General features: G+C 37.5%; 1 protein-coding gene across 1 annotated transcript in view; it reads right to left on the reverse strand.

The window, feature by feature from the left end:
• Positions 1-4746: 4746 nt before the first annotated feature.
• MEOX2 (mesenchyme homeobox 2) overlaps positions 4747-25092 on the reverse strand; it is a 55594-nt gene continuing 35248 nt past the window's right edge. Inside the window, exons 2-3 of the mRNA XM_065666246.1 lie at positions 20595-20767; positions 4747-6054 (exon numbers count right to left, since the gene is read on the reverse strand). Of these exons, the coding sequence (XP_065522318.1) occupies positions 5830-6054; positions 20595-20767 (398 nt within the window). The 3' untranslated portion in view covers positions 4747-5829. The remainder of the gene's footprint in view (positions 6055-20594; positions 20768-25092) is intronic.

Raw genomic sequence — 25092 nt, forward strand, 5'->3', positions numbered from 1 at the left:
TGAGGCCCTTTGCTTCCTTAGAAGAACCTTTACTTCTTTCTTGCAAACATATTCGCTATGAAAGGATTCCTAATAACCCTTCGAAATATTGTCATCAGAATCAAATGTCTTACACAAATATGCTAAAATTGGAAAAGTAACAGCTCTATGTTGTCCTTAGTATCATTTATGAACTAAAAAATTGTGCATTTGATTTCCACCGTTCCAATGAATAGGTTTATATGTGAGCATTATAGAAATGCATTATAGAAATATAGAAATACATATACAAAATTATTTACAATGTGTTGTAATTACAAACTTGTTTTTTTTTTTTTCTCCCCTGGTAGTTTTTACACTCTTAAATGCATTTCTGTGGTGATTGCATAAAATTTTTCTAAGGGCACTTTTCAAGATAAATTTTTAATTTGGGAAAATGCCCATTTCAGTATTTTCTCAGCTGTGCATGTGACTTTCTTGGCAAATAATGTGGCAAGTGTTCAGAATAGGCATATTTCTAAAACCCCTGTAGTCCATAAGCAAACATAAGTAACACATACAGTCTCTATATATTCATGGTGACACTAAGGATGAAAATGTGTCCCTAAATAATAAACCACTTGTATAGGTATTTGCCACATTCATTGCTTCATTTAGTTTAGGAGCACACTTTTATAACACAAACCCCATGATATTATCATGTACTTATGAGACAAGAAGGTTCCAACACAAAGCAATTATTGTGCTGTTTACTTAAAGGATGAGTGGATCTGAAACTTGTTGGTCACTAATGTAAAATAACCTTTTACAAGCTTTGTCTTAACGGGTGCTAAATTTTCAAAATTTATGAATAAAATCCAAATGTTAGCAGAAAAGTACTTACAGCCAAATAATGTTCTCTCTTTTGAGAGAGAGAAAAGTCTATCTGTGAACTAGTAATGGTATTTTGTTAAACGTCAGAACGGAATATTTAAATTCACACATATAACCTTAATAGAGCTGAACATACTAGGCAAAACTTTCTAAAATAATCACATCGGTACAAAAAAAAATGAAACCATTTATGGAAAGAACAGGGGTGTGGCAATATATTTTATTCTAGTCAGTCGTCTGAATAGAACTAATGCCATTTGAATTATTATTTAATGTCCTGGATCACATTCTATACCTTACCGTAATGTATCATTCAATTCTGCTTTGAAGAACCACCTATTTACTCTTTTTTTGTGAATCCTGTTAGAGGAAGGAGTCAGGGTCGTGCACTGGAAGAGTTTGTCATAGAAAGCATTAAAACACTCAATAAGATAAAAAAAGAACAGAACCAAGTCTGTTCTCACAGCACATTTAGTAGCACACTGAACCTAATCCCAAAAGGCTTACTGCGCCTGTGATACAAGGTGGCCAGTACAAATGACTTGAGTCACTTGTCATTTATCCATTGAAAAGGCTAATTCAAAACTTATCTTTCTTTAAAAATGTTTGTAGTCTGTCTGTAGAAAAGCACTGGAACTATGACTGAGGGTTTCTCCGGTTGTTGCTATTAACCAAGTCTACTGCCCAGGTGATTGTTTTTAACTGAATGAAAGTAAAGTTTCACTAGATTTCCACAGAAGGGAGTCATAACAACTCAGATGCCAGAAAAGGGACAATGGCTAAGATATCTGCATGCACAATTTGTAGTAATAAATAGCTGGGAAACTTCCAATACATTTGCAGTTTGCACAAATGACTGTGATAACCTCTTATAATGTCATGTGGAGGCCCTGACTAACAGCCAGGGGCCTTAAATTACATTGAAATTGATTCCCATGCTGTGGCTTTCAGCTGTAAATGATGTCAAAAGGCTATGGGCTTAAAATGAAAATTAACAGAAATATATAAAAGCAAATGAGCTCTAGTAAGGCCTTATTAATCTGAGGTAGTCATCACGGAGGCCATATGACAGTTACTGCTGGTTGTCAGCTACATTGCCTTTTTAAAATTAATATAGGCAGGTTGTGTACGGAATTCTCCTTTTCAATCCACACACATTACATAGCTTTATTAAGTTACAGTACATAATTGGTTAAACATTACTCTTTAAAATTTCTTGAATCTTGTAGCCGATCTTAAATACTGCATGTACTCTATTAAATACAAGCTCACCCGAGAGACATAAACTGACTGAAGCCAGGAAATTCTAAGTGAAGGCTCAAGCTGACATTTTGTCCCTAACTTATATAACTGTGTTTCCTCATAGCTACCAAGAGTGCATGTCCTAATGGTGTTTCTTTCTTTATTTATACAAATAATATTATTGCAGCAGTCAGAGCTTTCATTTAAGAAAGCAGCCTATATAAACTACCTTGATACTTGGCCTCTAGTGGAAAGATACAGGTATAGAGTCTCTCCTTCTTGTGCTCCTTTTTTGACTATTTTTAGATCTGATGAAAAGAAAGCAAAGTTAAGAAAAGACAAGCACTTAACTAAACTCCAAAACTACTTCCAATTTGTGATTTAATAAATTCAGACAGTTTGCAATGTTGTTATTTTAACCACACCTCTTGAACTGCTTTTGTCAAAATAAATCTGAAAACAATGAAGTCATAGTAAACAAAAACACAAAATAAAAACTCAACAGTCATAAGGGAAGAGAAAGAAACGCTGCAAATAGTATGTAGCCTCATACCTCAGAGATAGCAGAAAAAAGAATTATCATCCATCATGGTGAAAATGAAACTGTTAAGCATCACTGCATTTTAACAGTGAATTATATTTTCTGTGTGTTTCCTAAGAGTACACATTTCTGTGTCTGGCACAGTCACATGCTAACAACAGAACATCCAAGAGAGGCAGACTCCGAACAGATGCAATATCAAAATTACTGTAACTCAAAAACTACAATATTAGTTTTTGGAAGCATGATCCACTGACAGTAAGTCATGAAAAGTGATTAGCCACTATTTAACAACAGGAACTAATAAAGATAAATAAACTAAACTAGGTTTCATTGCATTTCACTCTATAACCAAATGCCTGCACAACTCTGGGCAAGTCACAATGAAGATAAAATAAAACTTAAGGTTATAGTTCAAAGGCCTCTATCCATAGCTGTTTTGAGCAACAAAATTATGCTAAAACTTTGATACAAATTCGTAACTCATTACAGCAGATGACTGATCCCAGGGTCTTCCATAAGACAATGTTTGAGTAATTGGGGTATTTAGAATAAGATGAGATATCTCCTGTACTGATGAGTCCTGCTGAGCAGACGAACAAAGTGGAGCTAACCCACAATGTGGAGTTAGAGCACAGCGTGTTCATTACTGCTGTGTGTGGCTTATATGAGCTAGCTGAAATCTGGAGGAAGCATATCTGTATTTCTGTAGGGCTGTGCTTGTAATTCCTGCAAGACCATGGTAGGAAGCTCACTGTGCTTAAACATCATAGCTTCAACTTCCGCCACTGTGGGATCTCTGCACCGTATTACACTCACCAATGGTGTACCCACAAAACAGTTGTTTAAAGCCACCAGAGGTCTTTAAGTAATATCAGAGGTTACTACATAGAGTTTGCACTTCACGGCCACATTCAAAGTCTGAGCTGCTTTTAAAATATGGGGAATTATAAATTTTGTTAGTCTTTTTTTTTTTTTTCCTGTAATATAAAGTGACTTCGCCCTTTGAAAATTTGTTCAATTATCTAAAGAAAAATTTTCCTAGCACTAAATTCGTTTGCACGTTTCTTTCTCTTCAACCTGTGCTTTAAGTCTCAACAGATTCAGTTAAAACTAGGAAAATGGAAAAAGGCTATCTCTCAGTAGGAAAGAATTCTTCCTGGTAATGAGATTATTATGGCTCACAGACTGCCATCATCACACACACTGGTTGCTCCTCCTCTGCGAGTAACCCAGTCCAATCACGGTGCCTCTAACAGAATAATACACCTCTCAAAATGCCTTGGGCTAGGAACACATTGCTGGTGCATTTCTGGTAGTATAAATAAAGCACTTCAATTTGTTTTGTGAAATGTCAGCTCAAACTTGGCTGCTCCCTTTTCAGATTCAGTCTTAAACTTTTTATGAAAGACAGCAACAAACAGTTCTGCAAACCTAAAAAGGCATTTTTGGTATTAATTACCCATTGCTTGGACATTTTAAACTAAAATTATCATGACAACAATTAATGTGCAAGAAAGATCAAATGTAGAGTGAAAACGATTTGAAAAACAGACACAGAGTTCTTGATCACATCTAAGTTTTATGATGCCCTACTGCTCCACGCAGCACAGCTGCGGTGAATGCTCACAAGAATTTACTAGGATATGCACATTTCTTACTCGCTCGCTCTTCCACTTATCTCCTTCTATCACACTGCCCAGTCCAATTCATCTCCAAATTTCTCTGGAGTTTTTTTTTTCTTCTGAACAGCTTTATTGAACAGTGGCAATATATTATGCGTTCCTTCCTGATGTTTATTCCCTTTCACCCATTTCCATGAGGTATAAAGTAATCCTTTATATTTGCTCTAAATCTGGAAAAATGGTTGAACAGATTCTTGTTGGTTTTGGCTGAAGACATTATTAACTGCTAGATGTCTTCTTTCTGCTAAAGAGTTTCCCACACGGATCAATGTAAAAGTTTTATCCATGATTAAAAGTCTAAATTTGAAGACATAGCTTTGTGTTGTCCACTACATTCCAAAAGACTCAAAAAAGGCAGAGCTGCTTAGGACTTTTACAAAAAAAACACTTAAAATATTCTATGAAATCATTGTAGAGAGACCAGAATTATTTAAAAAGGATTATTTATTAAACATATTTCTTTACAAAGTACAATCAATGGTTTGCATTAATTTTGGCATTTTGGTATTTGCCTGTATGTACACAAAAGCTTATAACAGAAAATGTGTCTTGATTTTACACATGGGACACAATACTGAGTTACCTTCCTATTTTGATTTCTACCAACATAAACAGTTGATAATAACTTTCAGCTTACTGCTGTTTTTCTAAACTGAAGATGAAGCGACAACATTTCTGCAGAGTGTCAGTATTTATCAATGTACTCAATAATGACAAAGTAGAAATGAATAATCCTTCAGGAAGTTTCCACTGAGCATAAGTGGAACGTGACATTTTTGGCAGGTTACTGGATTATCCTTATGATCCTAAAAATAATTTTTTTTGCAGTTATAAGATAGAAGAATTGAGGAGCTAGGTAAGTTTAATAATACCCTATTAGCAGCAGTTGATAGTAAATGCAACATAAGGTTTGTTTTGTCTGTCATACAAGTACGTGTCCTAGCAGACACTACTGTATTGTTCTCTACTTGAACAAAAGTATCTGCATGTATTGTATGCCTTTGGAAAAACAAAACAAAAGTAAAGAGACAAAAAGCCATTTATTGTCTTGAGTGACTATTGCCATCAGCTAATATGAATGCATTGCTAAAATTAGTGAAGACAGGAAAATGCTGTAAGGTAAATATATACAGAGTTAAAATACATTTCTTATCCACTAGATAGTGATTTTGTGGCACTGTGGTTTTCAGAATATAACGTCTGTTGAGAGCAATGTAATTTTCAGTGCAAGCTAAAGCAAAAATACCTGCCCACTGTCATAAACATGACAAACAAATCTGGAATGTTCAAAGTAAGTTTGTCTTCCACTTCTCCACTCTTGAGGCACCTTTAAGACATGGCACTTACTGTAAACCATCTAAAAATCAAGAAAACCAGACACAATAAGCCTGAATTTTCCAAACAACTTTAAAAATCACTGCCAGAGTCACTTGCATACGTAAACGATGCCTGTGTAAGGCTTGCCAGCAAAGCATCTTTCCTGAGAACGGAGCTGGGACACTCTGTGTATCATAAGTGTGCGTGCTCAGAGCTGTGATCGCTGTCGTGGCTGTCGTCGTTCGCTAGTGAGTCCCCTGTGTGCTGGAGACCAGCTGCGCCGATGCCAGAGAGCTCGGAGGGGAGCAGTGTGCCCTTTTTCACATTCACCAGTTCCTTCTCCCGGGCTGCTGCCCCTTGCTGGCCCCCTTTTACCCGCTTCCACTTCATTCGTCTGTTCTGGAACCAAACTTTAACCTTTGCAGAAAACAAAACAAGAAAATAAAGATGGGGTCATTGAAAGTAACAATGATCTTTATAGCTGTAGCACAGCAGTGGGCTGTATTGTTTTGGTTTTTTTTCCTTTCTGTCTGTATGGTAAAAAGCTTAGCAAGCCGTCCCTGAAGAGCAGGTAATCCAGTTTTGGATAGAATGTGAACACTGGGGATATCAGGATAAGAACAGCAAAGGAGGAAAAGGGGCACTGCAAGAAGGCAGTGGGGCTATCTGCAGCAGACAGCTCCCAGGAAGATCTCAGAGCCCTTTAGAAAGCATTAAAAAAAAAAAAATCACATATTATTGAAAAATGTATTAATGACATTTCACAGGTAGAGAAATAGATGGAAAAGAGTTCCCATGAAGGAACTGTGCAGAAACCCCTACTCTTCATGTAATAGAGAGCCCCATGTGTTGGCAGGGACAGATACTGCTGCCCCTTGCGCTTATAGTGCTTGTAATTGACCTTCAGAGGAGGATAGTTACTTCAGAAACTGACGTACACTGAAAAGTTTGCATTCCTTTCTGCCTGTTTGTTCCTGTAAACTTTGTGATAAGTTTCAGATGGAGCGCTTCAAAAGCTCTTATTTATTTATTTATTTATTTATTTGCTGAAGTATGTGAAGAGCATTTCTTACTATCAGAACTTAGAACTTCCCTGTCTATTTCACAAAGGTATTTAAGTGATTCTAGTTGAGTCTATCCCCAATTCTACTCCATTTAGCTGTAAACCCTGGTCAAATTTTTCATACAAATAAACACCCTCAAAGCCAGAGGGCAAAGCATTTATAATTTTGAGTCAAAATCAGCAAATAATTTCAGATGAGAATGGAAAAGAGATTCACAGCCTGAAAGATTAAAAATGTATCTGTATTTAAGTCACATTAAACCCCAAGATTTTACTCCAGGTGAAACTCATTTTCCCTTCTCCACTTCTCTGTATAAAAATATATGGGGGGGGGGGGAAGTAAACCTAGATTATTTGCACAGTTCTAAAGAACCAGCACTTCAAAACACAAGGACTTTTTTTCCAAGAGCCAAAAGAAAAGGAAACAAAAAAAAAAAAAAAAGAAAATATGTGTATAGCATCTGTCAAATACGTTAAACCAGAACAAAGGCTTATTTCAATTCAACTTAAAACATTGTCACTGAAAACAGTATTAATAGGAGATTGTGAGGTTTGATCCACTTAATGTTGCTAAAATATCTCGTGCGTGTGTGCCTGTGCAGCTCTTCACATGGAGGTTCCACAGAAAAATAAACAATGTCTGCAACTTTTCACTTGGAAAGAAAGCAAGAAGGCTTGCAATGTTGGTGTATCCTCTGCTGCGCCTAGCAGAATGTGTTTCAGAGTTTTAAAAGAAACAGCAAGGAACAGGCACAGCAGGACATATTGTACAACATGAGTAACAGAGCCACAAAAATGCTGTTTTGCTGAATCTGTCTTACACAGCCAGGAAACATCACAGTGTTTAACCTTTACTATCACTTTGAATTTTACATTAAAATTTTACTACATTTGAACTGATAGTTAATGTCACTTGTCTGTATGTACGTATGTGAGAAGTGAGGTATATTTAGTTCTTTATATTCTATATGCCCGTTAAAGACAACGTGAGCTGTTAAAGTCAATCATTTTGGACCAGAACAAAATGATTCCAGGTTAGTTAACAGCCTCAAAGCATAGCACATCCTTTCCTTTAGTCAACTCATCAGAGCCAAAGAATTTGGCTTGTAAAGTGAAATGAGTGTAAAGGGGAAGGTATTTATTTACTGGCTGCTGTGATGCTGGGAATTATTATACTCAAGTCACGTATCAGAGGTGATCATGGAAATAGTGTCTTCAAAAGGGCACAGCATTAGTACAGCACTGGCAGCTTTCTGAGGGAAGTTAAGATGTCGTTTTGTTTATTTTTGGTTTTTAAGACAATGAAGTTTCTCTTGCAGAAGACACTACTGTACTAGTGCCAGACTGCAGTAGGTGCAACTGCAGTCATAATCTAAATGCAAAAATAATACACTTTGGATTCCATATACTTTGAATTAAACCCAGTACCACAGAATATTAGCACTCTTCTTCTGAAATAAGAGCTAAGGTAATCTTATTTGTTATGAAGAAATTACAGGAATTGAGTGATATTTAAAAGATGTAAGCAATTCTCCAGCTGCTTTTATGTCCTTGAACATTCACAGAGTATGTCATAGCTTTGAAAGCCTAAAACAAAATCATAATGTGTGCACAAATCGTCAAGAAAAGTGACTATGATGTATTTGAAGGAAAAATTGTAATGCGCAGCCTGGATTCAACATACTTTGACTTACTGGAACAGGAGAAATCCAGGCAAACCACCTTCTGGGTGCACCTATTTCATTTTTGTATACTTGCGAAACTGAAGTTAATACTTCTACAGTCGTTGTCAGAAACACTTCTGGCTGGGACAGACACGAGCAGGATGATAACTGCCGGGCTCCTGATACAAAGTGCTCACTTCTGTCCTTCTCTCACAGGCAGCTTAACTCTCACACCTGCTGGCCTGACACTTTTTTTGACCATTTTCTACTTCAGTTTATAAATTATTCTTTTTTGTTTTCCATTTTTTCTTACAAAATTTTGTTGCTGCTGCTTTTTGTAATTCAGATCACTTCACAAAACCGCAGTTGAGGGCAGTCTGTCTCCTTAAGCATTAAAAACAACAGAACTGATAGGCACCAGCTTCCAGGTAATGAGTAGCTAAGGTCAAGCTGGGGTGCACCTCTTCATTCAGATCACCTACCCTCAGACTAGCTCATCCAACCATACCCTGAAATGCCTTCACCAGGGATGAGTATAGGTCAGTGTCTGTATATTAGATGATATAAATCAATTAAAAGATTATGATTTCCCTTTTCGAGAATAAATTCAAGACGTATTTATAAATTCCTCAGAGGATCAGCATGCAATGCTGTGTCTGCACATGGCAGAAACATGGCATTTAAGGAAAACAGGGTTGAAAGGACACCAGCTGCCTTTGCATGCACTCTCGAGTGTAAAAGGAAGTCAGTAATCCTGACACTCCCACAGGAGAATATATATCTACTACTGACTAGTATATAGCCCGTGAGGCTTCGCATACAGAGAAAATGGTAGTAATTTAAAAACGAAAAAGGTTAACAAAAAAACTTTAGGTTTTTTATTAATTAGTTCTATTAATCTGTATCTGATTTAGAGAATATAAAACAAGAAACTTCTTTATTTGGTATGTCAAAGTTTATTTGCAAAATCTAGAAGTTTGCTATAGTGAAGTTTATCATTGAAAAATAGTTTATTTTTATACCATTTGCTGCATTAATGTACTGCAGGACTCTTATATAAGGGAATGTAAAGTATTTTCTACAGATATCTTTATATCCTCTATTATAAAATACTGAAATACACTTTTGACCTGGTCCAAAGTGCACTAATGTCAATGTGAGTTTTTCCATAGATTTGAATGGACTCTAAATGAGGACTTTAATGCTCATGTGCTAATAATATGAGACAGGTACTTCACTTGTTATTTCCTCTAGAGATCAAATTCAGATACTGGAATTCTGAACTTCCTTTAGAGCTGAAGAGTCAATTATGAGGGTATAGTTGTTACTGATATGTGATCCATCTATATTTTAGTAATGGGAAGGAAGTGAAGCAAACTTTGTGTGAAGTGTTTCAGAGTGTCAATTTATCTGCATTCATGGAAAATTGCTTTCCAAATGCACAACTCAATTGAAACTTAGAGGTGTTGCACAAAGCATGCAGCAGTACAAAACGACTTCAGAAACAAAAATGAGAGAGTAGAAAGAAAGAGGAGAGAAAACGAAAGAAAGGTCAAAAGAGCAAGAGTGGTAAGATAGAACGACTGAAAGAAAAACAAAAAAGAAATATAAAGGGGAAAAAGCCTTTACTGAAGTGAACTTGAAAAACTCTAGAACTTTTTTCCAATGAAAGAACTAGCTTGTGCCATTTTTTTAAAGCTTTGGCAAAAATGTATCTTTCTCAAGTAAAGATCTACTGTGACAAACTTGATATTGTAGGTTTGATGAACCTTTTTATGCTGCTTTTCAAGTCTAAGTTGGCTCCAACAGGAGCTGAGAGTGCTCACCACCTCCCAGAATCAGGTCCTGATTGCCTATTATTTATTAAAATGCACTCCCTTTTCTCCACCCTCTGAATAACACAACTGAACTATAGAGCAAGCATCTGTACATAAGGAAAACAAAGGAAGTGGAGGGAAATGAACTATATTAAAGATGATGGTAGCACTAACAGCTGTTTCTAAATCAGCGTTTATGAACCAGTCTATTGAGCACATCTGCTTTCTGGCATGAAAGCACGTTTTCTTTTCCATTAGTCAACAAGTTGTTTAGCATCTGCATCTCCACATCTGATGATTAGACTGTTACTTAAGATATGAGTAAATGATTTCACATTGCACATCTCCTGATGTACAAGATAAATGTTTTTGCTGTGACCTATTTATTTTAAGGTCTACTCTGTAGGAATCATGGGAAGAGATTTAAAACAAGGGGGCTAACATTCTTAGTGCCTACAATACTGAAGTCATCATTATATACTTATGAGATATATGTCCTTAGTAGGCTTAAGGGCCACATTATGTTCTATCTTGCATTATATATCTTTAATACAACTTCATGATGCAGACATCAACACATCATTTTGGTTCCAAATTAGGATATCACCTGATTTAGTACTCTGTCCAGCAGAGCATTTCGGTCACACTTTGAGAATAATTGACTTCTACCCTGCTGTGTAGAATACAGATGCTTCCTTTTGACACATGATTTTAGTATTCTGTACTTACAGAGAAAAGCTAAACAGATACCTTCTATAATTAATTATTTTTGATAAAGACATTCTTGTCTGAAAAATTAGAGCGTGAATGACTATAGGCTACCTCAATTGCACTGTCTGCTGTCTGTCTTCTTTTAAGAAAAAAAGACATTTCTCTTTTAAAAACCTCTTTCCTGAAATGAAAAAGTCATTCCTAAAATCAGGTTTTCTGTTCCAGGTTTCTGTGGCATGAGCCCCAAATGAGATTACAATTTGAGGCCTTCTACCTCACAAACCTTAAAAATTAGAAACAAGAGCACTGTGCCAGTTGAAACTGATATTTTGCTATAAGAGATGCATATTTCTGAGTCTTTGAAGTTAGTACCCCGAATTCCATGTTTTATTATACCTGAATGATGTGTCAGGAAGAGCACATCACCAAGCCTTTTAAGCATTCTGCGCCTGGTCAGCCATTTTCAATTTTATTTATTTTTTTTATAATCTGTCAATTTACTTTCCTCTAATGCAGACAAACGTGTGGATAACAGAAATTAACCCTGACTTTTCAAAATAAAAAATAAAATTAAATTAAAAGTTTATTTCTCAACTTTTTTTTGGCTCTAAAGCCAGTCCTGTTATAAAAATAACACTTAATACAACACTTAATGCTGCCAGTTTAAAAGAAAGTCAAACTTCTGAACTCTACAGAAATCACTGCTGTTACACAGCTGAAACTTACCTTTTTCCAATATAAAGGTATTATTTTAATGATAGTTTATTCAACATACTTATAAAAGCAAATACGGATGTAAAACCGGAAAAGGTTTTGGTTTGTGTTTTTCCGTATTCTAGGTTATGACTAAATATAGGGGTCAGAAGAGTCAAATCTATTCATTTAAAACATCTACAGAAATAATAGAGTTATCAGTTCACTTCATTAACTAAAGATAACAGAAGATTTTATATAGTTCAGCTGGGTTTCAGCCATGCTAGATACATAAGAGAGAAATTAAGGTAGTTTTATTCAATTAAACTTAATTTTCTTCCGTATATGATTTAAAGGAATTCCAATTTCTATCAAATAAAAAGAAAAAAAAACCCAAACCTTTAAAATCTTAAATTTCTTCTGAGCTTAAAACCAATTTAAAGACATCAGTTTAAATCAGTTTAAAGAGTATTAAATGTCTTCTTTTTAAATGTCTTCTTAGTTACTACAAAATAGTACTAAAATACATCAATTGTAGAAAATTAACTTTACTTTGGAAATTAATGGATGGTACCAGAACCTTCTGATTAAAACTGTTGAAATCACCTGCTCACTGATTTAAAGCAAACTGCTCCGTGTTACGTTACAGGACTTTGCACTGAATGTGCGCAAGTACGTTGCAGCAGCTGTTGAGAAAAAGCGGAGGTTTTGGCAGGTGCACAAAGGACAGTTGGAGCTTTTGGCACCCAGGAAGGTGTAGGAGTGTGTTCTGGTTTTTTGTTACATAGAAATCAGCTGAGGTTTGGTTACTGCTTAGGTGATACATTTTCCTTTCTACCTCCCACATTTAGACAGGGTTGGAATGGACATTATATTTCAGAGAGCAGTGATAGGAGTACTTCATGCCAGTTCCAGAAGTCTTTGAGAGTACTCAGTTTACCTCCCTCTACTCCATCCAAAGCACTGTCACCTTTTCCACCAGTGATCTTCAAAATTAATTTCATGATCAAACAGCTAACCCTTCCTGTTCAGAACCTCTCTTAATCAGTTTCAAGGTTAACATACCTTAAGCAGAATGGAACACACTATTTCAGGTTCTTTCTACCTACTGACTTGTTGTACATAATCTAATTAAATGAAAATTAATCTATATTTTTTTCTTGGCCAGGGGCAAAGAAAGGCAATCTGTGGGGCTGCTGTTAGAACTCCATCTACCTTATTCTTCTACAATATATCCTTTTAGAGTCTACCTTCATCCTTTGCATATATATAAAAATCTACAGAAGAAACACATAGTGGAAACTAATTCATGGGGAAGATCAACTTTAGCTAAACTTTGCCTCTTATTTGTATAGGCATTTACCTGCATGAGATACATCTAGAGCATTCTATTTCACAAGAAAAAAAATTCTAATATGCATCATTCTGCACCGTTTTGCACAGATCAGCTGAGTGCAAAAGTTAAAGGATGGTGGGTAATCACAACTGGCTTTCAGCTAAGTATGTTGATGCTTTTTTTTTTCTTTTGCTACTACTTTGTTAAGAAGAAACCAGAAAGATATTCTACATTTCCCAGTGCCCTGAAAATTCTACATGTTCTCCAATATCATATGTTCTTCTCTGTGGTTCTTAAAGTGACCATACATGACAAACCTAAAAAGCTGCTATCTTCTTAAACATGCAACAGAAGAATCTGCATCTTTCTCAACTTGTGACTGAGAAAAGTTAGGAGTAGGTGACAGCAAAGCCTTACTGATTTTGTAAAAGCAGCCATATGAGCTGCTATTGTTTCTGTCTATATCACATATGCTGCTTGGCACAGACAGAGGTTTCTTCCCACCCAGAACCTCATGGGGTTTCTCCTGCAGGTGTAGGGCCCATTGAAAACTAACAGCTTTGAGGATCTTTGCAAATGGAACTGCTTGTTTGAATTCAACCAATACTGCAGAAGTAAATATCCTGTTTGAAGTTTTGCCATGTACTTTTTCAGAAGAATTATGGTAAAAATCAAAATTATGCACAAGTTGTAATTAAGTTTGCCAGGAGTGTTCTTTCCTAAGAAAGAACTGAGTGCAGGAACTCTTACTGCTGGTATTTATATTGCTCAAGACAAATATAAAAGTATTAGTGAGTTTTATTTAATTAAGAGTGCTACTTTAAATAAAACAAACAATCCAAAGGATTTCAAGCCACACAGGCTCATTATTACAGTGTGTATAGAGAGTGCTTAACACATAGAAGTTTGGCATGAGCAGCTGCCTTTCAGAGAAGACATGACAGCGCAACGAATCAGACCTAGACGGTCAAGCTTGTCCTATCAATTCATTGTTTGATTTTGTTTGAAAGTATACAGGGGAGTAATTTCACCACCTAACCTTAGAATTCTGGTTTCCTAGAGCAGGAAACTAGTCATGCTCTGTGACGCATGGAAAGACATTTACTCTTCCAGAGGTGGTTCAGAACAAACAAATTACTAAGGAACACTGAACTCCCTGGTTTCTCACCTGGGTAACTAAGGGATGCTACTCTTACCTTATAGGTCAAGTCTGAAAAATGCAGTGGTTAGCTTCACCTGAGCTCTGCAATACTGAAAAGAATTTTAATGATATCACTGGTGATGAAGCATTGTGGAAACTTTTCTAATGGAGACTTAATTCATTACTTGTATAGTCATAACAATACAGTGCTACACCATTGGTTATGGTACTATACCAACATTGCCCAAATACATTTAAATAGCAACACTACTTGCTTCTCTTTCTCTTAGAAAAAGGCATTACAAAGCTTTTTCCTTTGTCACTCATCCTGTGTTGGTGCCACATACACAGAAGCCAAACACAGATGCAAAACCAATCTTTATTTTGACAAAATTTTGTTCTTTGTCTATGCAAAATCAGTGGCTTCAGGGCTTGTATAAATGATGGGCTTCTGAGTGGGTATTGGAAATTAAAGTTAAGAAGAATCACAGAATCATAGAATAGTTAGGGCTGGAAAGGACCTTAAGACCATCTAGTTCCAACCCCCCTGCCATGGGCAGAGACACCTCACACTAATAAATAAATAAAAAAGAAATAAACCTCATTGCCATCAGCAGAATTCAATCTGACTAGGTGGGATTTTCCGTTTATGTTGGCAAACAGAAGCATTACATGTTTGGACTGTTTATTCCGGTAACCTTAGCTGGCCTGCAGAACTGCAACATTACTCATTTGATTAGCTCCACGCAAAAAGATCTTGCGAGGTGGAAAGATCTCCTACTCTTTCTATATTTGGCAGGACCAACTCCATAAAAATGTCCATTTTGCCACGCCTCTGATACCCCACTGCAGCTGCTTCCTCTCCTCATCCCACAGCGAGATATTAAAAAGTCTGCATGGAAACTTCTCCAGGTTTATTTGGATGTACAAAAAAGCCAAGAATGCGCTTGTCAAGTTTAGAAATATCTAGGGAGCTAAGACAGTTTTTAGGCTAACTGACCTTCCAAAATAGGGGCCTGCCAGCTGAAAATTATTAACTGCTGGCTGAACAGGGATTGTGAGTACACTCTATTGGAGATGGAGCAGGAATTACATATATCTATACTGCTGGAATTCTTACAATACCATAATAGACCCATCCTACCACCAGATGTGCTTATAATGCTCTCAAAGTGCTCTTGCATTATCTGGGCAATTGAGGCACTTATTTCATTTCATCCTTCTGTCTTGTAACTCAGGTTTCCTTTTTAGGGAATGATAGGATTAATTCCTTTTCCTGATCTGTATGTTGTGAGGGGTTTTTTTCATCACTGTTTTTTGTGAAATGGCCTTCCATGAGTCATTTATGTTTGCTCTGATCTTGTAAGTTATTTCAAAAGTCAGATGATGCCTGTAGAAAACCTTAACACCCTTATATACTTTCTGAATATGGTCAGACATATGTTTTTTCCTACAGCTTGTTTAAATTCCAGACAGGTAATTATGAAATGTTAGTTGGTCAGTGCCTCTTCTAAGCTGCAGCGTATGGTTGAAATTATCACTATAGGCAAGAGGTAGATCGAACTGTCTTAAGATACAAGCTCTGTGATTTATCTCACATCTTGGGATATAACTGAAAGCTGTAATTTAGGATGACCCAACAATACTTTCCCCAGATTACTTTTGTTGGGTTTTTCTTTTCCCCTTTGAATAATATGATGCTTGTAAATTTTAAAAACCTGGTAAAAACAATTATGCTAAACAATTAATTCCATCAAGGGGTAGGTCTGCTTTCAAACCTATTTTTTGAGCAGATGTTAGTTCACCCAACACCCACTGCTGGTTATTGTCATTGTATTATCTGAAGCAAGTTTCAGTTTTGTGTGTGCAAGTTCAATATTTCATGAGAGATCAAGAGAGTGATGATATCAAGGTTATCACTTCTATGTTCACTTATTTCAAACAAAGGAACTACTGTCTATGAGGTATCATTCTCTGCAATGCAGCCTTTAGGGGTGAAAAGAGTAAAGGAAAGCTGTACCAGAAAGAGCAATTTTCTTTAAAAATGTTACATCACAGGAGAGCGGGGTGTTTTTTCGGAATTCAAAAAATATATTTTAGTTTGGTCATAATAATTTTAGAGAAAGGACTGTTTTGTTACATCTGCTTAAAATATGTATCAAGTATGATCTCCTCTCTTGAGACAGTTAGTAAAAGAAATAACTATAGTGAGCAAACAAGTAAGTGCTGTTATCCCGCTCAAGAATAATCTGCAAATGATAGAAAGACAGGTCCTTAACATGAGCTCAGCACCTTAACTGAAAAAAGAAAAAATAAAAGAAACATTAGTTTCTCACCAGGTTCACCCTGACGTAATTTTTTTTTAGGCAATGAAGAAATACTGATGTACAACAAGTATGAAAGAAGAGTCAAGCCTTTTAATTTACTGCATTCAGCTTCTGAAGGTTGCCATATACCATGGGAACCCACACCTGTTTCCATGCCTTTTTCCATCAGAAGCAATATATTTGATTTTAAAAAAGAGGCTTTTCTAATTGACATCACTGGAAGTGACATCATCACTTGCGTTAGTATGACTCAGAAACTGAAAAATATGTCCAGAATTTCCTCTCCATTTTCTTTGTGTTTTCGATTAACAATGCAGGTTTTATTGCCCTTTTTTTTTTTTTTTTTTTTTCCTCAGACCATTTTATTGTGGTAAGATACAGAACCGGACTTTATCAAGCTAAAAATCTTAATGCTTTCCTTTGCTAAGTAAGGGTGGCTTTAAGCAGGAAGGAAAGGAGGAAGGAAAGCAGGAAGGAAGGAAGGAAGGAAGGGAGGGAGTTATCTCTAGCAGCTCAGCTGTCACTTGGTGATAATCTGGGGAAGCAGAGAAGAATTAGATTACATAATTAGACTAATTATAATTCGATAGAAATTATCACAATGATCAGCAGAATGCTTAGAACTGATATGATGGGACAGCAAGAAAACAGCAAGTGCTCCCGTGACCTAAATGAATTCTTTGCACTTGCATAGCATAGGCTGCCTTTTCTTCTCCGGAGGCAATGTTTGATATTCACCTGACCCTTATCAGTATCCTAAATGCTTTTTAACTGGGTTTTTTTTTAGCATAGTGAGCTGTTTCTTCAGTTAGTTGTACTAATGTACTACTCTTCTTTGAAGAATAAAGAATTTATCAGGGAGAATAGTTAAATTCCAGGCTAAATTCACCATTATTAAACATGGGGATATGTTTTCTGAATTCAGCTGACCGATTCACATCAAATTGACAGGCAGATATATATTTTTCAATGTATTCTTTCACACTGAGTTAGTAATTCTTCTGTCCTCTCCTTAGCTGTCAAAATAAAGTGCGAAAGTTAATCTAATCATCTCAGATTACCTTAATCAGTGTAAATGAAAAATGCCAAATTTTATCAGTTGATACATAATGGTGTGCTTTACAAATACAATACATTTAAGTAACTGAAAATTACTGCATTGGAACCTGGCAACTTGTTGAAGTAGAACAAGAGAAATCACTGGCTGCTTCTGACAAGCTGGAAGAGATAGCCATTCTCTAGAAGCCTTCAAAGAAAAAAAAAAACTGTTTCATTTGCTTGTGTGAGTAAATGTGTGTTCATATGTATAGAAATAACTGATTTTCACTGAGGTGTTTACTTGTAGTCGGTGTTAATGAAACGCAACAAAATTGCAAAGCTTCTCAAATCTAGAATTCACAAATCATGGTGCTATTTTTATACCTTCCCTTGAATATATCTTCAGATACAGCATCATCTTCTACCACGATCATTCTGTGATCTTACTGATTGTATCTAAAGCAATCCCTCAATCTAATATTAATTCGTGAAGAAAGGAAAACTATCTATCAGTGGGCAAAAAGCTTTCAATTTTTATGATAAAACTGTGGGTAATATTTCATCAGATTTGGTGTATTTGAGCACAGTATTCTAAACGTCTTTATTAAACACATTTTTTAAATCTGTATGTTGATGTAATTATTATTTGAAATGTGATTTTACTACCTATTCAATGGTTAGGGACGAGATCCTGAAACAGTTCAGTACATGCCTAACATGAATATTTCCATTACAAGCCAATGTGACAACATGCATGGTGAAACTTGAGCATGTGCAGAACTGTCTCCCGAACCAGGGTTTGGTGAGCAGGAAACCAATAACAGTGATAAGAAATTCCATCAACTTCTCTGTTTTCACAGCACTGGGTAAGATAAAGTGGTTAAAAATGCCTGTATTCCAGTTTTGCTGGTGTTTCCATTCTTACTGCCATCTGGAAACAGGATGTTCAGAAATTCTGGACAAATGGCAACTGCATATATTTAATAGACTAAAACAAGATGCTCATATTTGTTGCATGCAGGCAAATCAACTGCTTGTGCATGCAGTATTTGGGACCTACCACTTCTTCAGCGACATCAGTTAAAGGTTTAAAGACAATAGAAAGGGCTTCTTCAAATACATAGCAAATAAAACTAACACAAGAGGCAATATAGGCCCACTGCTGAACGAAGTGGGTGCCCTGGAGACAGAGGATATAAAGAAGGCAGAGGTGCTGAATGCCTTCTTTGCCTCTGTCTTTACTCCTGCAGACTCTCCCCGAGGGCCCCGGATTTCTATAGCCCCAGAAGGAGTCAGGACAAAGGAGGAGTTTGCTCTGGTAGATGAGGATTGGGTTAGGGATCAGCTATGCAATCTGGACATCTGTAAATCGATGGGTCCGGATGGAATGCACCCACGGGTGCTGAGGGAGCTGGCGGAGGTCATTGCTAGGCCACTTTCCATCATCTTTGGTAAGTCGTGGGAAATGGGCGAGGTGCCTGAGGATTGGCGGATGGCAAAGGTCACACCAATCTATAAGAAGGGCAAGAAGGAGGACCCGGGTAATTATAGACCGGTCAGCCTTACCTCCATCCCTGGAAAGGTGATGGAACAACTTATTCTTGACTCCATCACTAGGCATATCAAGGATGAGGAGGTCATTAAGAACAGCCAACATGGTTTTATGGGGGGGAAGTCATGTATGACCAACCTTATAGCCTTCTATGAGGAAGTGACTAGGTGGAGGGATGATGGTAGAGCGGTAGATGTAGTTTTTCTTGATTTCAGTAAGGCATTTGATACTGTCTCCCACAGCATCCTCATAGATAAGCTAAAGAAGTGTGGGCTTGACGATCAAATAGTGAGGTGGATCAAGAACTGGTTGAAAGGAAGAAGGCAGAGAGTTGTGGTCAATGGCACAGGATCTAGCTGGAGGTCTGTGACTAGTGGAGTTCCTCAGGGGTCGGTGCTGGGACCGGTGCTGTTTAATATTTTCATCAATGACCTGGATGAGGGAACTGAGTGCACCCTCAGCAAGTTTGCTGATGACACAAAACTGGGAGGAGTGGCTGACACACCAGAAGGCTGTGCTGCCATTCAGCGAGACCTGGACAGGCTGGAGAGTTGGGCGGGGAGAAACTTGATGAAATTTAACAAGGGCAAGTGTAGAGTCTTGCATCTGGGGAAGAACAACCCCATGTACCAGTACAGGTTGGGGGTTGACCTGCTGGAAAGTAGTGAACGAGAAAGGGACCTGGGGGTCCTGGTGGATAGGAGGATGACCATGAGCCAGCAATGTGCTCTTGCGGCCAAGAAGGCAAATGGCATCTTAGGGTGCATTAGAAAGGGAGTGGTTAGTAGGTCAAGAGAGGTTCTCCTCCCCCTCTACTCAGCCTTGGTGAGGCCGCATCTGGAATATTGCGTCCAGTTCTGGGCCCCTCTGTTCAAGAAGGACAGGGAATTGCTTGAAGGAGTCCAGCGCAGAGCCACAGAGATGATTAAGGGAGTGGAACATCTCCCTTATGAGGAGAGGCTGAGGGAGCTGGGTCTCTTTAGCTTGGAGAAGAGGAGACTGAGGGGTGACCTCATCAATGTTTACAAATATGTAAAGGGTAGGTGTCAGGATGATGGAGCTAGGCTTTTTACAGTGATATCCAGTGATAGGACAAGGGGCAATGGATGTAAACTGGAGCATAGGAAGTTCCACATTAACATCAGGAAGAACTTCTTTACTGTAAGAGTGACAGAGCACTGGAACAGGTTGCCCAGGGGGGTTGTGGAGTCTCCTACACTGGAGATATTCAAGGCCCGCCTGGACAAGTTCCTGTGTGATGTACTGTAGGTTACCCTGCTCTTGTGGGGGGGTTGGACTAGATGATCTTTTGAGGTCCCTTCCAACCCTTGGGATTCTGTGATTCTGTGATCAGTGTGGACAGATTAGAAAGGATGTGCACCAGTTAAACAGATATATTTCTCATACTTTTATGTTCCATCTTTGCCTACTAGATGAAACTATTCAGTAGCTGGTACATATGAAAATATAAATTGCATAGACATAATACCTTTATAACATTTTGCTATGAACATTCAATCTGATATACATATATACCTATTAGTAACACAGAGAAGAGCTCTACCACTGCTAAATATTGGGCAAGCATTTAAATCTCATTATTCTGCATTCATACCTGTCTTTCAGTGAGGTCAAGGTTTACTGCTATCTCATATCGCCTCAGCCTGGTCAAATAGTTATGATGAGCAAATTCTGCTTCTAGCTCTCTGATTTGCTCCTTGGTGAAAGCTGTCCTTTCCTTCCTGGGTTTACTGTTGACCTCTGACTTGTAGTTTCCTTCTTGCGAATCTAAAAAAAATAAATAAATAAATAAATAAATTAAAAATGGAATTAATGATAAGTCTACAGCTAAATAGGAAATGCAGTAAGCCCAAAGATAACAACATGCTTAAGTCACATTCTTCAAACTTGCTTTCTCGGAAACGTATCCTTGCTTTCATATCTATGGATTCTTTACTGTATATCAGGAAAGCAGCAGTAATTCTGACTGATGTGAGCTGCTGCTTTCATTCACAGATGTCAGACTTTAGCTTAAAACCTTGCAGTGTTTCATTTCCTAACAGTTCTTTGTCAAATTTCTGCAGAGCTTCAAATCTTTCCCCCTTCTGGCAACTCTCAGTGCATCCAACCAGTACAGGATGTGTATCATTCGATTAGTGTCTTAATGAGTAATACTTCAAGAATCTCTCTCTTATCACTTCACTAGTGTTAATGAAGCTTAAGCCAAAGCACTATTTCAAAGTGCCAAAGCACTTAAACCAAAGCTCTCTTTCAAAGAATACACTTTAAGGTTTAGTTCAGGTACACTTTCAGGAAAAGGAAACAGACAAAGTGTTGTAAATTCAACACACGTCGAAAAGAAATCACTGAGCACATCCCATGTGATAATGGGATCTTCTCTTACACTGCGGTGCAGGTAGGGATGTTATGCCACAGCTGGTATAAGTACAGAAAATTTTCTACCACTACAGCTCCTTACTTAAGGAATACTTTGGCCAAAATCAGAGATTTGCTGCAAGTTTCATTACCACCCTCCTAATTCTTTTTACTCTCAGAAATGGGTGCATTTGCTCCTGAGACCAACTACTGAACTCAAAGACAGTCATTATGTTACTGCCAGTGAAGTCTGTTTAGTTAAATGAAAAGACAAGAAATTGGGGGGGGGGGGAAGACCCTTCCCCCCACCCCCACCCCCCACCCCCCCCCCCCAAGGAAAAAAACACAAAAAAAAACAAAACACCAAAATGTGGAAAGAAAAAAAAAAACACCACCAAAAATAGACCAGACATTTATAAGTCTGGGTATGATACAACACCTACCAATTCAAAATTAGCAGGAGATCAGTAGGAGTATCATTATTCAAAATCTGGCCTCATGAGCCATGTTAAAAATCTCACAGATTAATTCACACTTCAGGTGCTGATTTAAATACAAACCTGGATCAACATCCAACTGAACAGGCTCACAAAAAATCATTCTCTGGGACTCTGCGTCAGACGAATCATCAACACGCCTGAGACTGTCCAACTGGCCAGTGAGTCTGATTTCAAAACTACAGTCAACTATCTGCTTTTATAAAGGTATAAAATGTTTTCACTTTCTGTCAGTCACTCTCTTGCTTGGGAAGGGAACCTTTATTTTTCTTAGTGAGAACTGTTGATGCTTGACTCAGCGCTATAGTCATTAATTTTAAATGGTTTTAGATAATGGCTTCAAATCACCAAACCTCTCAAATTTTGCTGACATGACACAAGGAACCTTATTTCAAAAATGCAGCATACTGCTGGTTGTATGATTGAAGGTATTCACCTTGATTGGTTTGGGAACTGCTCAGCTGGAGTAAGATTATCTCAGATAGGACCCCAATAGATGGCATACCCATTGACTACAGTGCTAGGCCAAGGTCTATTATCCAACTCAACATAGAAAACTTTACAGATCAAAATCACCTTAAATCTAGAAGTTCACCTTTTTTGTTTCGTACTAGTTGGCAAAGTAGAGTCACAATGACTTCTCTCCACATTTTTTCATTGTAGGGTCATGGACACATTACCTTTCTTCCTTGAAATTTCCTCATCTGCCCTCTCATTATATGGTCCAAATGCTGTGTATATGACCTGAACTTAAATACTTAAACCCCTATATCAGCATTCCAATGAATCGCTGAAGAGAGATAAAACATTCTTCTGAGCGTTCAGACTTTCTGTTCTTATACCACCATGTTTCATACAGGTTTGAAAGCAGGTGGGTGATGATACTCCTTATCTGCAATGCAACACAGAAAAGTATTTCATGAAAGTCATTGCTAAAGTCCTCCTAACTGTCTTGGTAAACCTGTGCGTGTGTGCGGCCATGAGCCAAGAAGTCTTCCCATGACAGTATTTGCTGTAAGATCCATGGCTCACGGGTTTCCAGACTAAAGCCCATGACCTTAAATAAGCATTAGCACCTGCAGATGACAGTGACTCCCAACTGAAAATTAAATACTAGAAAAGAAGACATAAGCCTGAAAATGCAATGGAAAGTGGGTTCAAGGGTGTAAAACCTTGACAGCTGCTGCTATCATGAATGGTCAAAGAGAAAAAATTCAGGAGTACCCATCCAGGCGTCGTTCAGGAAGACATTGATCTCTGTAAGTGACGAAGACTTGTAACACAATTTTTCTGCAAGCAGGTGGTTCCAGAAGGAAAACAGAATTACTGTACAGCCAGTAAAATCATAAGGAGCCAAGTCATTGTTCAGGTTAACACTCATGGTTCTTAGTTCCCAATTTACAAATGCTGTTAGCATCTAAATTCCAGGTTCCTGGAATACTGATGTAAGGAAAGGGAAATGTAGCTGCATGAGCAGCATTTTTCTGCCTTTAAATCAACACTGGATTGTAAGTGCCTGGCAGCCACAGTTTTGTCAGCAGTATGATTTCATCAGCAGACTGACACAGTGGAAAAGTTTCAGATTTTTTTTATTTGCTATGAATGTCATTGAATGCATTTTTAATAGTCAAGATACTTTGAAAAAACCCCACATGATATGTTCCAATATTGCTGAAAGCAGAAGTTGAAGAGGTACACAGAAACCTGAGACAGATACACAGAAATCTAACTGCCTCTTAATACTGAGGTCCATGCAACAGAATCAAATCCTAATAAATCTTTCAGCAAATATCTGGCCAGCAAGACAATAGTATTCTGCTTGATGCATTTGAGATATTGAAAATTATCTATAAAAAGACCTAGATGCCAGTCAGGTGAACACCAGTTATGAACTATTGCTGTCATCTAACTGTTTCTGCAGCAACATTGCTCTGCTTCATGTACAGATTGCCTTTTATTTCCTATTGACATCATACTACTTGGAACAGTAATTTTAGAAATTGTGGTTGGTTTAAATTCCAAAGTGGTAAAACTAGGTTTTCGGATTGTTTCTTTTTAAAAGCCTTTATAGAGCCAGGACTGGGAGCTCCCATCTCTTTCTGAACTTAAGGTCTCTGTTCGTATCACCTGACTAGCTTTTCTTTGGTAGCAAATGGGTGGGAGACTTGGAAGAGATTTTTGGCAGAATTCATGTAAGCCTACATCTGTTTTGCAGCTGTTGCAACTAAAACAAGAAAAAAGTCCCAACAACCATAGTTTTCTTCTACTGGCTATATCTGATGCCAAATGGTAGGTGTAGAGGCAAAGAACAAAGCCTGGGGGGATCTGAGTTACACTGCTTGCCTCTCAAAAGGCACATGTAAAATATATACAGATGGTACAAATCACTTGATGAAAAATACAGCAATCTATATTGTCTGTCTTCTCCCTTCTCCCAGACAAATTCTGGCACACTCTCAGAAGATGTAGCCTACATGCAGGTATTAGTACCTTATCAGTCTCTTTTTTTCAAACCTTTGTTCTTTGAATGTCAAATAATGTAGGCAGTTAAACACTGCTTTGAGGGATGCAGGTCATACTTCTTCCTCGGAACAGCTTTTATCAGTTTTCAGAAAGCGCCACCTTTATCTCCTGTTAGACAGAAATGCTCATTGGTAACTCATGTAGATGGTAGCATTTGGAAGGGCATTCAAAGCTATAAATGACAGTTCTACAGATCTTTGGAGGCCTAGATTTTCCCTGAGTTTAATAGTAGCTCTTTTTATTTTTTTTGATAAAAAAAAAAAAAGAGATCATTACTAATTGCACAATTCCCCACCCTCAAAAGTTACTCCTACTTTAATCTAAGGAAAGGATTGCTGTTAATCCAAACATTTGTATTGTCCCACCAGAGTTCCTATTTCCTTCTCTTCACACTGTTGAGAGATGAAGCATACAAAGCAAACTCAGGATCTAAGTTCTATGTGTAGAATATGAAAACTGGTAATTTTGGTATTTTTGCTTTTAATTCATACATGCCTAGGCAAAAAAAGACTGGTCACAGGAGAGGGAAAAGAGACTGGTCAGAATAACCATGATACAAAAATCTGCTGCTAACTGGGTAGCGTCAGAATTACTGACAAAATGTACAAGAACCATATGCTATTTTTTCTTGGATTAGGTCAATAGCCAATGTACCTTCATTTCTCAGACAGAAATGAGTTTGCAGTTAATACCAGCAATGTAAGATCCCAGACAAAA

The sequence above is a fragment of the Lathamus discolor genome, chromosome 2 (assembly GCF_037157495.1).
Source record: "Lathamus discolor isolate bLatDis1 chromosome 2, bLatDis1.hap1, whole genome shotgun sequence".
NCBI classification, from domain to species: Eukaryota; Metazoa; Chordata; class Aves; order Psittaciformes; family Psittacidae; genus Lathamus; species Lathamus discolor.